Genomic DNA, 17,325 nt, shown 5'->3' with positions numbered 1-17,325 from the left:
GGCCTTCTGCATGGCCATTACACAGACTATCAGCCTGGACACACACTGAAGTTTTGTGCGGACTCTCTTGATGATTAAACTTAAATCATGCAGATGCTCACAAACGCAAAAAGTATAACCCTGGACTTATACAGTACTTAACAAGACCCCTGCATGGAAGCACTACCTTCAACCATCTACTAGCAAACACTGCAGAAGCAGAATGAGTCTGCCTTCAAAATAAAAGTATATTATACAAATAAATTAAAAATGAAGCAATGTAAACATTTTAGAAAAATTAGCATAACTGCCATATGTAAACACATACAAAGAAGCAAAGGACAAAGAGAGAAAAGTAAATTTCTGTTATTGCAATAGTATAATTTTTTATTTTTTTTTTTTAAATTAATTTTGATTTCAGGTCTTTTCTTGGATGTTTGTGGCCTGACTAATCTTTAATGGGTATTGAAATAATTTTTTCTGGTGGGAGGAAATCAATACAAATTGTTTTAGGATATACTAATACAATTTTTTGTTATGGCAGGTACACAGGCTCAGAAGCAGAGAAATAAAACAGCAGACGAGTGACTGATTTTAACAAGATTTATTGTACAAAGACTCAGAGGAAAACAGGAAACAGAATTCATAAACTGGAAACTACATGAATACACTGAAGACTTAACAGAATTAGACTTCCCCCAGGGGAAAGGCGGACTAACTGCAGATACAACAAAAGAAACTGCTAACCCACAATTGGTACCACCAAGGCAGGATAACAACTAAAAACTAACCTGAAATAACCGATGTCTTAGACTACTAGAAATTCCCAAACACTAATTCCAGAATCCCACATATCTACAACCGACAATCAATTAAGAAACTCTTATCTGGTGTAGCAAGAGCGAGAACTTAGCTGACAGTCTCTCTAGATTCGATGGTTCTGGAAACCATCAACGACCCGTCCCAAGTGTTTCGAAAGCCAACTGGTGGAATCCATGGCGTCCAGGTAGGTAGACGGCGATGGTGGTCACCAGCCCCAGCGGAATGATGTCCTCGTGGTGTGGCAGCAGCCTGAGCCCTCCTCTGCCTCAGAGAATCCCCAGAGAATCCTCAAGGCCCACTGGAAGCCAGGAAGTCTCAGCCAGGTGGGTAATTCAACCTCCAGAGAAGACGGAAGCAGGCAGGAGTCAGCACTGAACAGAGAAAACAGGATTAGAGCAAGGTCTAAGGACACAAGATGACCCAGACAGGTCTGGTCACAGCACTAACTGTCAGTTAGGAGACGGTCCGGCACCAAATGATGAGTCAAGTCACTTTTTAAAGGGAAGCCAGCCAGCTTGATTAGGCGAGTCCCACCTGCACACGATCAGTAGATTGGAATCACCCACACCTGCTGCCAGCCTCTGCCACACACCTAGGAGAGAGAGAGAACCAGGGCCTGAGGAGGAGAGAGCACTGCCACCTAATCACAGCCTCTGGCTGTGACTGTGACATTTATTTTGACAGTAGATAAAAAAAAGTCTGTAATTTCTCAAGACATAAAAACTTTTCTTCTTCTTCTTCTTCTTCTTATTATTATTATCATCATCATTATTATCATGATCATTATTATCACTATCATTATTATTATTATTATTATTATTATTATTATTATTATTATTATTATTATTATTATTATACTCTTAACATAAGAGTCACCTGGAATATTATTTATTACTGGGACAACTCTTTTCTCCACAAACTGCTCAGACATTCAGCAGGTTCAGGTGTCTCATACTCATATGGGGGCGTTTGACAGTGAGTCTTTTATTTTGAAAAGCGCTTGAGGCCGCTGGGAGCTCATAATAAAGCAGAAGGTGTCTCAGATGTTCAGTCTACAGTCTGACTGCGAACCAGGAGCTGCAGGTTGTCAGAAGGTGTGTCGGCTTCTATCTGGACTCCGGAATAACTTCACTCTGGACTTTTGTTTTGAACTTTTTAATCCTCCTACTTGGTCATTTCAGCAGTTTTTTTTTTTAAAAATTGGCTTTTTATTCTTTTTTACATCTTTACTATTGATTTCTAATGTGTGATGGCTAATGCATCATCGGTTGATGTGGGAGTTTTGTTTCTAATCGTGGTGGCAGCATCTCTGGCCAACGGTGAGTAATTGCTGCTATTTATTTACTGTGTTTTATTGAAGCAGCTGCTGTGCACGAATGTTCAGTAGATAAAAACAGTTTTAGAGAAGACAGAAGACATGAAATCACACATGGAGTTAACCTTTTATCACTTAGTTAACTATGTGGGGTAAAGATCTGTTAGTGCAGTTTAGATATTGTGCAAATATACAACACTATATGGAAGAAAAACATGTATTAAAATTACATAACGGTAACATTTACGGTCTGTTAGGTGTTAGAATTAGTTCAGGAATTGAGTTTGCATTAATTTAAACATTTATGCATGCAATTGAATTAATATTAATGATAAAATCCAGATATTGTAAAAGTAATACCAATCAAAAAACATAAGTAAATTAAATTGTCATGTAAAATATTCACAACTCCGTAGTAGTCTTTAATGATGAAATTACTTTAAACAGTCTTTATCCAGAGTGTGACTAAGTAATCAGTTGGCAGGAAACTAACTTGCCACTGTTTACAAAAGCCACAGATTAGTCCTAATAATGTCTTTATTTCTGCTAAACAATCATTTGTATTAATCAGTCTCATTATAATAAATATTAACCAATAACTTTGGTTTATATTATCCCGTTCCTTTATGGCACTGACACTTAAATACTCTGTAAATATCATATTTTATAGCCTGTCCATCTGAGCTACGTGGTTTCACAGACACACTATACGGCCTCCTGCTGTTTTACATCCACTAGTGCTATTTCAGAGGGAGAGCTCTCAGATTACTGTGGTCCTGACGGTTCTCCATCCATCGGTGTAATGTACAGAGGCTATTATAGGAAAAAAAACATTATGGAATACAGCACGCTCATATGAACTCAGTGTAAACAGGTGCACACTTTACAGCGTGTCCTTGCCAGAAAGTTAAGATGACTGAATTTACATGCCATACAGCTATTTGAGACCAAGGTTATGAAAAATTAAGCTGTCAAATTGCTGTGATCTTGCAGGTTCATCGTCTAGCAAAGATGTGAGCCAGAGGAGGGAGGTGGAAGCCGTCAAGATGCTGCTCCCCGGCGGCAAGAAAGACCTCAACGCTGCTCCTGGTTCCCACGGTGGCGAGGCGAAGCCCTGCTATACCTGCGGCCCGCCGGTGGCCAGGAAACGCACCAAAAGGTGTACATGTTACACCTACAAAGACAAGGAGTGTGTTTATTACTGCCACCTGGACATCATCTGGATCAACACACCAGAGTAAGAGTTCAAAACTTTGATATTACTGCATTACTCACATACATGCATCAACTTGTACAGTGTTGTGTTGTCGCCTGATTTGTCACCGCACTCACGAGTCTTTTCTTAGCTGAGAGTTGCGTCCGCTATAGGAGGCACAGATGTGTGAGCTGTGCAGAAATAGAGGAGTCCCAGATTTGGGGAGACCTGCCCTGCGAAACAAACAAAGGCTTTTTCTTAACATGCCGGCACTTTCTTGTGACTTTTTGAACTGTGAGAAGTGTGTGTAATCCGAAGAGCTCTAGACTCTGAGCTCTCAGGTATTTTAATTCCCTGGAGGATTTGTGACGGACAGCAGGGGACGGGCGGGTCCACCTTTTGACCATCTGAGATGTTTTGATTGTTGTTGAGGAGCCTTAGAATTTGAGAAAGAAGAAACCAAAAAGTTAGTTATAGTTTGGATTTCTTGCGTTTCTATGGTCTTCACTCTACTATACAAAGTGCCCTGAGAAGACTTATGTTGGGAATGGCTATATGAATAGAACTAAACTGAATTAAACTTAAACCAGAAGTCTGATAACAGCGACGGTTCTTCATACTGTTAGACAAAATCCAGCATCCTCAGGTGGCTCTGACCGCCGTTTTTGTTTCATTCTGCATTCTTGTCCATATTCCCATGATTGCTTTAATTTCATATCAGCTTCACAATCTGCAGACTTTAAAATTTTACACTTAACTCGCCACATGCAACGTCCCTTTGAACTTTGTGGTCCCTGGCATGCGAGACACCGAAACAAAAAGCTAATCATCTGCACTGAGAGACACCATCTGAAGCCCACCTGCAGATTAGCAGGCAGATGTACTCACCCTTTGTTGACTCCAAACAACAGGCCTCAGGGCAGCTCTGGGTTCATTTGGTTCTGAAAGAGTGCATAAACACACCTTTCAGACACTCTCAGGTTAGAAAGATGTGCGAGGGAGAGCTGGGAGTGGCATGTAAAGTGATGATATTGAGTCATTTGTCTCCTATCAGACCTTTGATTCCACAGGTTTGGACTGAGGTGCTGCTCCAGGTCAGTAGATTTAAAGCTTTTGGCCTGCAGAGTGCAGTACAGCAACGGTTTTCTGCTCTGCTCTGACAAGGACATTGGACAAACACTGAAATTAAGTGCAGGGTTTCCATTCCTCGCTAGTTGAAGTCAGTTAAACATGTGCCTAAAATATATTTAACCACCATCGTCTGCAATGAGATCAAAGATGCTGCGTTTTAGTCTACAGTAACATCACACAGATGAAGCTACATCCTCTAGTTTTGTCCTTTTTTGTGCACCCAGAGGGGTTTTGCTCTGTGGAATGACCAGAAACTCTTTCATCTGCAAATGCATTGCAAAAATTAATTGTGAAAAGTCGCAACAGGTCGAGGGCTCCTGGTTAGACTTTGCATAAAATCAGTTTTTTCCAATTGAAAACCTGCTTGTCAACACAGAAGGGCCTCATTCAGCATCTGAGCAGCACTGTGAAGCTCATCCATGTGCTGCACTCGTCCCTGTTCAACGGATTTTCTGCTGAAGTATAAATCCATAAGCTGTAGCGAGTAATTGACATGGGAGCCCATGAGAGCACTGACGTTTATTTTGCCTTGTTACCTTTAAAACATCTGTCATTATTGTCCTCTCTCTGTCCTCAGCAGTCGTATTGGCTGCATGATGTAGTCGGTCAAACGTTCACATGCTGAGTGTCAAAGCATTAGCACTTGGGAATAACATAATCTTTCCCGATATCATGTTTCAGTCAGTATGTTATGATGTGTTTACTGTGCATATTGCAGACTTGTTTTTGGAGGCGTAGTTTATGAGCAGTTGATGACTTCAAATCTTTAGCTGTGACTGATGCGACTGTTGGCACACGGTAAATAAAAAGCACTAAATAAATCACAGAAAAGGGTAAATGGTTTCGGGTTTGCACTTCAGATTTTGCAGATGTTGGAACAGATGTTGACTAAAATGTCCTAAAATGTGAAGTTGAAATCATTTAGTCAGGAATGAAAAAGTAGCTCAAATCCCTGCCAGAGTAGTAGTTACTCTGGCTGAGTGTTTTCTCAAAAGAAATCATTGGATTTGTTGGGTTTCTTTTTGCGTTATCTTCCTTACTGCTGGAAATTCCTTGACATTGACTATGTTGTAAAGTGGACTACAATGAAACTGTAGATATACGAGTAGTTTCTGTAACCAGCCCCAGCCAAGTCAAGTCAGTTTAGCCAAAACAACTTCAGAAGATATACAGGAAGAAACAATAATACTGAAGATAAGATACGATAAAACTGAACTTAAACTAGAAAAACTAGATTTGAGATTTGAACACAGGTAGTAAAGTTAAAGATCTAACCTGGACAAGGAAGCAATGTTTCCGAGGAAAAACCCAAAGTGTAAATTTCTGGACTTGGAACAACTAAAAGCAGCTAAGAAACCAATGTGGGGCATCAGGATACAACGGGTCAGAACTTGAGCTGGTAACAGTCCATTCAAATAACAACATTTGTAAATGAATCCTAGATTAAACAGGTAGCCGGTGTTAAATAATAGAAACACCAATCAGTGTAACGCAGTACAACTCAGCAGCGGCACAAACTGCATCCTGCAAAGTCATCATGTAAACCCACACGACTCCAAGACAACAAAAACCTCATGAACGTTAGATTTATTGCAGGGTTACTAAGCTGGATTTATTACAAAAGCTGCCTACTGAGTGAATTTGACAGTTGCCTGACAGTGGAGATGTTTACTGAACTGCTGTTACATTTTCCACATTGTGAGGTCTCCTTTACTGTCATAAGTGTGGAGAACTGCTGGGCTTATTATATTTAACCTTGAATGACTGAGGTGCCCCACACTGGGGGAAAAAAAAGTCACATGTGAGTAAGAAGGTTACTCATGCAAACATTCTAATCTGATCCACACTGTTATAAATCAGAATCAGGATACAGACAATACCGTATGTGTGCGTGTCTTTGACTCAGCAAGTTTGACACAGTGACAAACAATGATCTACACCCTGAAACTGAAGTAATGTGATAGATGTCGCAAGGCTCCGAAATCCAGGCATGTCAGCCATGAATCCAGATGTTTGCTTCTCGGATGACAGCTGTCAAAGTCACACCACTGTGTTCCATTAAAACACTAAAATCTCCACTGAGCCCCTAATGCATTAAAACAGAGGTTAGTGTCAGTTTCAGTTAAATCGCAGTAAACAGCAGTGGATGGACCCAGACAGTGATGTTTACCACATGAACACATTTCTGCAGATCAGATGTTGGACGAAAACTTAGTGGAAGTGTTTTGTTTGTGTTTCTGTCCAGACCAGGGGTGTAGGACAACTTTGCGAAGTGTAAAAATTAGAGAAGACATTAACTGCAAATTGTACATTTGTAAAACTGAAAATTAAAAAAAAATTCTAGACCTTGACGGATTGTTTTGATAATAAAGTAAAATACTATATTGTTCAGTTCCGGATGCCTGTGACTAAATGCTTTATGCCTTTTTGTAGATACACTGTGATCTGTAAGTTGTAATGTCCATCCATCCATCCATCCATCCATCCATTCATTCATCCATCCATTATCTATCCATTGCTTAATCTCATTGGGGTTACAGGGGGGCTGGAGTCTATCCCAGCTGACTTATGGCGAAGGCACGGGACACCCTGGACAGTACTTACACAGACAAACAATCACACTCGTATTCACACCTACGGACAATTTAGAGTTACCAATTAATCTCAGCATGTTTTTGGACTGTGGGAGGAAGCTGGAGTACCCAGAGAAAACCCAGACATGCACAAAGAGAACATACAAACTCCATGTAGAAAGATCCCAGGAAGGCCGAGACGCAAACCAGGGATCTTCTAGCCGCAACGTGACAGTACTAACCACCAAGCCACTGTGCAGCCCAAGTTGTAATGTGTAAATGATAAACTGAGGCATAATATTGTTGAAATTGAAGTTATTTTTCTTAAGAAATTTCAGGTTGTTCATAATGTTTCATTTAAAGATAGTTCATTAAACGTGAACATTTTCAAAATGTACTTTTTTGCACTAAAACAAAGGACAAAATTAGGAGTTATTTATAGGTTATTATGCTATGATTTTACTGGTCCGGCCCCCTTGAGATCAAATTGGGCTGTATGTGGCCCTGACACCCCTGGTTCAGACCTTCCTGCTAACACGCTGTGGATACTGTAGAAAAAATACGAACAAAATGTGTTGTATTGTTGGTCTAAAGTGTGCAATGTAAGTAGTATAATGAAGGAAATAATACACTTAACATAACTATTAGATCGTAAGATACAGTCAGGACATTCTTGTGTTAACACCAGCTGCTCTCCAGTTACTGATACTAAAGACACAGTTGATTTGTAACCAGGATAATGTCAGGAGTCATACAGAGCTATGAATAGTCAAGTTGTGTTCTACCCTGAATGTGATTAAATCAGTTTGCATCTAAAGATACAAACTGACTCAGCTGTTAGTAGGCAGACTGTCTCCGCCTCGGGACATCTGGGGGCAGAGGATCAAACAATTGAATAAAGAGCAGCTTAGCCTCTTGTTGTGCCTGTTTATCATAGAGGTGAAGTTGTGTAGCATCATGATCAGGGTTAGTCTTGGAGAGTCTTCAATGCCAAGACCCCTGTTGTTAAAGAGAACCACTTCTGCAGTACAGAGGAAACAGGTGATACAACCTTTTTTTTGGTGAAATGAAGTTCTCCAGTGTTTTCCATTTTGTTTTTGCTTGTTCTCTGCAGCAATTTATAGACATACGGGGAGAATATAACAAGACTTGAGGGCAGAATCAGAGGGATGAGGTTACCATGTGCAAACATTAAAGGCAAACTCTGGTTCAACTCAAGTCTTTTTGTTGTGGTTTGGGCCATTGTTCCACGTTCTCCAAAATAGTCACTAAAATCTGGTAACCATAAGACAAGATTTGATGAATTGTAAGAATTTCACAATTGTAAGCTTTTAAGTTGGGTGATTTATTTAGAAAGAGAAAAATAAAGCAAACCATTTATCTATTTGCTAGACTGTCTGTTGCACTCAGATGGTTTTTGGTGCACGTACATTTAGTTTTCAGTCAGAATGAAATGGTTTTTACTACCTGTACGATCGTCTGAATGTTTGTGCAACAGAACAGAGGCAAAGATGTTCCCAGATCTTTGCAATTACTCCACTTCAGTGAGTCTTATCATAACAGATACAAATTATGAACCCAAGTTGCAATAAAGTGGAATTATCCTTTAAGCTGTTTCATTAAGTGGCATCTCATTGTAGTATTTTCTCCCTGCAGCTGTAGTCACTGTAAAGGAACCTTGCTGATTGACTACCATTATATTGTTATTAATAATACAGCCTTTGTGTTTTTTTTCCTGACCTTAAAGTGGCTTTTGATTTTCACATCCTGCACAACACACATGGTACAAAAAGTGTGAGGAAAGAGTTATGAGTTCCATATAGATGAGATTTTCAAATCTCACTCTGGCCTGGTGATGGGGACAGAGAGACTTATTGTATTTCAAATTATCCCAGGTATGTCTGATCCCTGGAGCCCAGCGGCCTCACAGTGTCTGAGCTGTTTCTGATTGAATTTAGGGATGTTTCTTTGAAAAAAAACAACCTTCGGGCTTAAGAGCTTAATGGGTGTTTTTGTAAAAATAACCAGCCTACATGGGTTAAAAGTGAAACTGTAATAGAGACGGCACAATGTTTACTGTCAGGTCAGCTCATATGAACTAGGGTTCAAATCATTTAAAAATTTACATTCTACAGCTTTTACTGCCAGCGTGTAAAAGCTAATGTTGATTTAAGTCTGTGAATGCAATGTATTAAAAATACACCATTTTAATCTGTGTTGAATCCAACAGCAGATCTGGTATCAGTCACACAAATGTGATGCTTATAAAAAACTGTGCTTTATAGTGAGGTTAAATATGGTCATTTTTGAGTTGGACTGGACTGCGTTATTTTGAAATGTGTGTCATATATTCTGCCACCATCTTGTATAAAAATGGTGGAAGTCAGAATACTAGAAGCACCCCTGAGTATAACGCAGTCTGGTATCCATAGCGTCTGAAGATACTCCTCCAAGATCACTTACACATCTGAATTTACGACTTCTATGTGCGTGACATTGCTGCTGCATTGGATGGTGCAGCTGTAATGTTCTGTCTGGTCACTCAGTGTACTGTATGTGTGTGGGTCTTTTTTTAGGCACACTGTACCGTATGGTATGTCCAGTTACCAGGGTTCCCTGCGTATGAGGCGCTCTGCTGGGACCGAACGGGGGACGGCAGGGGTGGAGGCCCAGCGCTGTGTTTGTATGCGGCAGACTGACTCGGACTGCAGCAGCTTCTGCACAAACAGGTAACTGTGCTGCAAGGACCAATAAATTGCAATGTATATGCCATACAAACTGTGTTACAGCAGTGAACCGTATTGCTCCACTTCTATGATTCTCATTGTTAAAACACACATTAAATGACCTGCAAGCGTCAAATCAGACCGTTAAACTCCAGGCCTTTATTGGTAGATCACCATAACAACAATGCACATCTTCGGTGTTGAAAGACAGATTTTTAATGTATTTACGTTTTATCACAATACAGTAATGCTCCTAGTAGATCACACATAGAAAAACTGACTTATTTCACTCTGGTGCAACATTGTCAGTTCCCTAATTTCTGGCATACCGGTAACACTGATGCACACTCCAGCCCCGAAAGTGGCGGTAATGAACCTAAAGTCTGTTTGCCAGCCACAAAGAAGATGCACAGGAGAAATGGTATCACCTCAATGCAAAATATGTTGCTGCAAGCAAGGACACCAGAGATAACGATAGCTACGACAGTCCTGCAAGTGGTGTAGCCATCCCATAATAGACCACTTTTCAAGACACTGAAAGTGGTTGAGTTTGCAAAAAGTATTAAAATGTTGAATATAATCGCTATAATTGCACTTTGAGTTTGCAGTAATCTGTGAATGTGGTAGACAGACAAAAGATGCACAGATAAATATAAATGAAGCAAACATTTTTGTTGTTTAAGTTCACGTACCATGTCTATTCATCAATTCAGTTGTCAGCCAAAATCTGTTTTAATTGAAAAACTTTGCTTATTGTGTCAAATATTGCTATTTGACAAAAAAGTGATTAATTGTGATTAATGTCAAAGCCTCGAATTAAGTATGTTGTATGTGCACTAGTACGTTACTACGTTGTGTTTTTTTCTTTCTTTTCATTCTATTTTTTATTCTTATCATATTACTTGTTCTACAGTTGTATATGTATTTATCCCTATTTGTTAGATATCTTTAATTTCTTTGTTTTCTACTCAATTTCTTATGTTATTGTTACACTGCCTGCTCTACATGCCTTTTTAACTGCCCTCTGGGGACAAATAAAATTTTCTGAATCTGAATTAATTGGATTATTTTTTTTTAATCGCGTCCCACCACTACTTAAAACACTTACTGTCATGAGGTCATATATAAGAGATAATTCTTATCTGGCTAAATAAGTAATAACATGTGGTTTTAAGCTTCTGTGCATTTTTTTTCCCAGCAGGAAAAGGACTTCACCTCCAGCGGTGCCTAAAACAAACAAGAGGACGAGACCTGTGCGCAGTGGGCCTTCTATGAAATGAACATAAAAGTGACATGCCTGTAATTTGAAAGGTGGACATACTCGAAGCATCCTGCTATTCTGGGTAGTATCATGTGTATCTACTTTTCTGTAGATAGACAAGTTTTGTTAGTGTCCTGACATCAGACTGATGGATGAAAACCCACAAAGCTGCTTGCACAAAAACTGAAAGTGAGGGGTCTCAGTAGGGATGCTAATGGAATGCATTCCCCTCAACCCCGATGGCTCTCTCTGCCTGTGTGTGTTCGACAGGTGTCGATGATGTTTTTCATTATCCGGTCACAACCGAGGATCTGTTACATGGACGGTTTATGGGGATCATAACAGACTTTTGGTAGAGCTGCTCACACATGTCCATGCCACGTGATGTGGAGCTGCTGTCATCCAACCCGACCACCTCCACAGCAACAGAAGAAATGTATCATATGACTGGTTTCTCTACAGTGGATGTGAACACACCATCACAGTCAATAACTCAGCATTATTTTTACAAAAGTCACCATTTGTCACTGAAAAATACCGGACGTCATTATGGTTGTTCCATCATGACTGTTTCTAGTTGTGAAAAGCACGCATGACCTTTTTTCATTTTAGAATAATTTTCTTATAAGCTGAATCCGTGTCAGCGTCTTGTGTATACGAAACCTGTCAATATATATAGGCTATAAATTATATTTTCGTACAATACCTACAGTATATGTGCGATAAATGTGTATGATAAGATGTTGTATATAAAATTATACATTATATGTGATCATAATCAACAGTTTCATGTGGTAAATAACAGAACAAGTGTGTACCATTCAGTAAATTTATGGTGCGCCTTATTAATCTTCTGTTTGTTCTTAATGTCTGCTGGCCATTAGCACAGGAAGGATGTTAGCAACAACAGCTAATACTAGGGTTTTGATGCAAGTGGGTGGTTTCCCCAGAAAAGCACACATAATTAAGCTTTAAACTCTGACAAAAGGAAGACATGGCTTCCTTGCTGCATTTTTTACATTTTCTGATGCACATGTGGCTTTATTTAAACATATTTAAAATTAATATTTTACCTAATGAATGTATCAGGAAGAATAGTAAAGAATCACAATATTTTAGTGAGATCAGAAGCTCCGTTTCACATGTGGATATACTGACTTAGGCTAGCTGTAGCCCGTATGTGTCATGATTGACACGTAGTCCTACTTTTCACAAATGGATATGCGAAGATGTGCAGTATCACGGCAATACTCTGCAGTTGTGCATATACTGTAACTCTTTATTTATATTGGTATAAAATACAAAGATAGAACAGTTCTACCAGGAGTGTGCTGAAGCCAGGTTAACAAAAATACAGCAAGTATGCATATAAACTGTAGGAAGGATATATAATAGGCTCATCAACCAATAGTATTAAAGCTGATTTGTACCACTAAATCCAACAGTAACAGTGTTTTTCTTTACCAGCCCAAAAGCAGTTAGCTAGTTAACTAGTTTGCATCTCGTCACAATCCAACGGTTAATATTTAATTTTTGTTCTGTAACTACAGGACAAGATGTAGTGTGAAGCCACTTATTTTCAGACTAGAGTTTGCATGTTCTTACACACCAGCACTTAATGTTTGATTTTAACCACAATTAGCGTTTAGCTGCCCAGCCTTAATCATGGTTTATTTGCTGTAACCACAGTCGTACCGCTGTATAGCAGTGGCTATTAACCCCCTAACGATTAAGCCACTTTTTGAAATTTGAAAAACTCCACCAAAAAACATAAATTTGTGCAAGACACACAAAATTAAAATAGCCTCATAATAATGAATAAGTGGCGCTGATGTTATTTAACCTGTTCTGAAAATTATCAGCTGCAACACTGTCAAATTTCTGAAACGAAGCAGAACAACACTGAATCCATTTTAGTCATAGTAGTACTAGACGTTTTTTTACTGAACGAACAGCAATATTCAAAACTGGCAGTGAGCTGTTTTAATAACATATACAATCTGGTCCAGCTACAGAGAGCTCCAGGGTGGGAAGGGTTAAAAAAAACATTGTCAACTAACATATTCATGTAGAATTGTCCAGTAGGTATTGCACATCATGGCAGAGGCTTGTGTTTTGAACAGAAACTCGACTGTCACACTCATTTTCTGTTAGTGATCATTCTGGGACTGTTGCCAACAAAATCAGTTCAAGAATGTTCCACATAACTTCTCAACGAGCCACTTTGCCCAGAAGAGGTTGTAATGACAGAAATGCGTGAGTAAGAATGGTAAATGAAACCGTTATGCAAGTAATTTAAAAAAAAAAAAAAGGTTTAATATTGTTTCTGACTGTTCCTGATACCTGCAGAGGAGTTTTTAAAAACCACATAACATGTTAAGACACCTGGGAAAATGATAGAGTCAGTCCAGGGTACATTTAATCAAACTTGGCACTCTTAAGCTTTTTCATTATCTTTTCATCTTCTAATAACACTTGGTATGAGTCTTGCTTTTGAAGGTAATGCAACTGGGATTGCTCGTTGTAAGGAATGCACTGAAAAAACATCTACAGTAAAAATTCAGATTTAGTGCTTCAAAGTAAAACTGAATTGGGAGTAAAGCCTTGATTATTTTCAAGTTCAGACAAAATTGTGTTTGGAAGTTAATATAATAATGACAGTCAGCACTTACTTGATACTCTGCCGGATTAAGTCTTGTCTTTGATTTGATAGTTTATTGACAACCCAATCCCCCTGGAGATCCCTGTAACACTACCAGGTTATATCTGTTGCTGTATTTACATGCAACCGACGACCATTTCTGAAAAGTTTCTGAGCCAGGCACACTTAATGAAGAGGTTGTGTGGTATCACTAGAATTAATATGTGTATCATTTCTGTTGCATCAAATCTGGTAGCATCACAGTTGAAAATTTTCCGAGCAGGTTTAACTGACTTATTGTTATAAGGCTGTTACTCTCTATTTTACAGGTTTGATTAGGTAAATGTAAAAATGGCTATCTCTATGCAGACACACAGACTTGTTCTCTCTGGTCCAGAATTTTTCATTCTGGCCTCACAGTTGTTTTTCCAGGTGGCAATTTAAAAAAAAACAAAAAACAAAAAAACAATAAAAAAACAATGCCTTAAATACCTAGTTTATTATTTTACTAGATTGTCAAAATATATCCACCAAGTCATGTTGTGTTTCTGTAAAAGGAATAGTTTTCACTTATCAAAGTATGAAAATCTGAGAAATTTGAAATTGAGTGACACTCCAGTATTAAAGGCCTCTACTGTCAGTGCTGTTGTTTTTGGCTTGAGAGCATTTTTTTTTTTTTTTTGTCCTGACAATGAGTGATGACTGCAAGAAGCTGCATTCAGTCAAAACTGTGTGGCACATAAAAACTCACAGTATACTGTGTGGCCTTACACAAAATATAATTAAGTTTACCAGAATTTAGAACAGGAATGTCTGTGATGTTCAGTGCACAGAGAAATTAAGATCAATATTGTTGTCATACTGTCCATATTAATTTTTGAATCAGAACATCTTTATGAAATGAGTTACATGTGCAACTGAGCAACAAAAAGTGTCCCATCTGGATTAACTGTCACAGACGATTTGACGGTCTACATTTTAAAGAGAAAAACCAGTAAGCAGTTAAGTGGTAGACATTGTGTAGTGAAGCATTTGGGGATGTTTAAACATAATTTCCAAGAACATTGTAACTCTGCAGGAACATGACATGTTGAAATCTGTCTTGAGTCAATTATTAATCAAAGCCCAACATGTGCAGTCATAATTCATCAATCTACACTCAACTACCCACAATGACAACATAAAAACACGAAATTTTATTAGGAATCAGAAACTGAAGCCTATTATTTATAAAAGTATTCAGCTAGTGGTCACAGCTCAAAGGGATTTAGGTAAGTCTCTACAGGCTTTCCGTACCAGGATTTTTCACATTCTTACTGACAGCTGACTGGACTGGAAAAGTTTGGAAAGGGCCGCCCTCAAGTCTTGATGTTCTGTTGGGTTGAGGTCTGAGATGTGGTGGGACAACTCAGCTATAGTCAGATTTGTTCTAAAATCATTCTGGTATTGTCTCAGCTGCAGGTCTCTACACTCCAGCATGTTTTCTTCAAAGACCTCTGTATACTTGGATGCATCCATTTTTGCCTCCATTCTCGCCACTCTGCTGCTGAGAACACTTTATACTATGATGCTGACACCGCCGTGCCTTACTGAGGATGGTATTTGCTAGTGATGGGCTCTGCCTTGTGTTCCACTGACATTGCACTTGGAGTTTTATGATCTTGAAAAAGTTACTCCAATTCTACATGATAAACCAACATGATAATATTTTACACTTAACTTCCTTGTCTATCTCTAATAAACTTGTTTGCATTAAGATGTTTATTATGAGTAGTAAGGACAATCTGGTTTCTCAGACATCTTTCAGTTTAAGAAATGAACCATAAGGTTAAGCTGGATTTTCAAACTCATCTGCTGATTGAATTATGTTTAGGACCTGAAGGAACAAGTGCATCCTGATAATCATACATTCAGTATCACTGAATTCAGTTAAAGAGAACTGAAATAGCCTTTGAAAATTCTGGAAATTAGGAAATCCTTGTCAGGTATACATGTTGCTTAAGCCTCCCTGAACACATTCTGGTCAGCTTAGATGAAATAAATTCTGGGCATCTTTGATAGTTCAAATGTGAAAACATCTATCCATGTTCTACTGCCATTGCAGCTGCTTGAAATATGGATTTGTTTAGTTTTCAACCTATTTCAGTTGCTTAAGTTAGTAAAGCTTTAAACAACACTGATCACAAAAAGTCTGTAGACCCAGACAATCTTAAACTTTATTCCAGAATTGTGGTGGCAGATATTGTTACTGAGTCCACTGTGTTACTCAGCTCCATACCAAAAATTCAAAAAATCTGCATATGTTCTTGCCTTACTTGATAGTAGGGGCCACTCAGAGTTCAACAAGGTCCTTGAAAACCTGGTCATTTGGTACATAAAAACAGTTAAGATGATAATAGTGTTTTAAATGATTTTCAGTCTGTAATGTACATATTACCAATCTCAATAGAAAGTTGAAAGTGAAGAATGGGCTTTATTTTAGAAATACGTCTAGCTTTACTTTCAGTACCAAGAAGTAAGTTCTTTGATCAAGCAGACTTCATTTTTGTTCAAGTTTGTATTGCTGTGTCAGAATATCATTTCTGAGCGAAAATAAAAAAAAAAAAAAAAAAATTTAAATTTCTCAATTTCAATGTTTTGTGCTTGTTGTTGCACTGTAACGTGAGCATATTCTATATCCCATCAGGTCATGCAATAATTTATCATCAATACCACACCGGATTATAAACAATATATTGTCTATATATTATGTCAGTAATGTTTATTTTTTTTTTTAAACTTTCATTTAGTGATGTATTTATTAATAAGCCTATGGACTACACTACCGTTCAAAAGTTTGGGGTCACTTAGGAATGTCCTTATTTTTGAAAGAGAAGCAGCTTTTTTCAAAAAAAGATAACATTAAATGAATCAGAAATACAGTCTAGACATTGTTAATATGGTGAATGACGATTCTTTATTACGTTACTTGAGTCCCATGCATGGTTGGTTGGGTCACACCAAAAATATTAGGAAAGCCTACTTAAAGTTGTCCTAAAACTTCAGAACTTCATCAATTTTCAGAGACAAATTTCTGCTTCTACATCTATTGAGTCATGAGTTTGACCTTTGAAAAGTTGATATTTTTCATTGCCTACTAGTCAGCCAGTTGTGACAACTGACAAGAAATTCTTCCAATTAAAGCTGCATCTTTGAAAAGTAAAAGCACATCTGAAAAAACAGAGTAAGAAGACAACATGAACACTTTCATTCATGTAGCTAGTCCGGTGTTTGTGTGCCAACGGCTCTGACTGCATGCCTATAGATCTGTTTTTTCCTCCTATGCGATACAGATCTGTTTATAGTGCTGAGTGAACTTAAAAAAATGCCTCCGAAAATCTCACTTCTATCTGATCAGCTGCCATGCGACTGCCGTCTGAACTGTCTGTACCCCATGATGTGAAACAGCAGGTGAATGAGAGAGTGTGTTATGGCTTTAGGGGAAGAGAGATGCTGGGTATCGTGCCACAGATGTTTCTCCGGTCAGAAACACTACACACACATATGGAGCACATAAAGTTGTCATGTAGGTCTGGAAGAAGAACTGAAAAAAATTTTACTGCTGGGAGAAATAAAAACATCAATCAAACTGAAGCGTTTCTCACAACCTAAACTTTTAGTCTGCGATGTTGTCAGTTGTACT

The 17,325-nt window shown here is 38.4% G+C and overlaps 1 protein-coding gene across 2 annotated transcripts; it reads left to right on the top strand.

The window, feature by feature from the left end:
• Positions 1-1,801: 1,801 nt before the first annotated feature.
• LOC111588455 (endothelin-3) lies at positions 1,802-15,407 on the top strand. 2 transcript variants are annotated; one of them, XM_023298861.3, is made up of 4 exons: positions 1,802-2,120; positions 3,110-3,353; positions 9,592-9,744; positions 10,943-15,407. In XM_023298861.3, exons 1-4 carry the CDS (start codon positions 2,051-2,053, stop codon positions 11,019-11,021), a joined length of 546 nt encoding a protein of 181 aa, XP_023154629.1. In that variant the 5' UTR covers positions 1,802-2,050; the 3' UTR covers positions 11,022-15,407. The 2 variants fall into 2 exon arrangements, with proteins under 2 accessions (XP_023154629.1, XP_023154628.1); XM_023298860.3 differs by having other exon boundaries at positions 1,821-2,120; positions 10,940-15,407.
• Positions 15,408-17,325: the final 1,918 nt, after the last annotated feature.

Source organism: Amphiprion ocellaris, chromosome 5 (genome assembly GCF_022539595.1).
Source record: "Amphiprion ocellaris isolate individual 3 ecotype Okinawa chromosome 5, ASM2253959v1, whole genome shotgun sequence".
Lineage (NCBI taxonomy): Eukaryota > Metazoa > Chordata > Actinopteri > Pomacentridae > Amphiprion > Amphiprion ocellaris.
The sequence above is the reverse complement of the archived record's forward strand: the minus strand, read 5'-3'. Positions and strand labels throughout refer to the sequence as shown.

Excerpts from the sequence above, each read along its gene's own strand:
- LOC111588455 (XM_023298860.3), top strand. The coding sequence starts at position 2,051 with ATGGCTAATGCATCATCGGTTGATGTGGGAGTTTTGTTTCTAATCGTG. Across the intron at positions 2,121-3,109 it reads GGCAGCATCTCTGGCCAACG|GTTCATCGTCTAGCAAAGAT; the intron begins GTGAGTAATTGC and ends GTGATCTTGCAG. Across the intron at positions 3,354-9,591 it reads ATCTGGATCAACACACCAGA|GCACACTGTACCGTATGGTA; the intron begins GTAAGAGTTCAA and ends GTCTTTTTTTAG.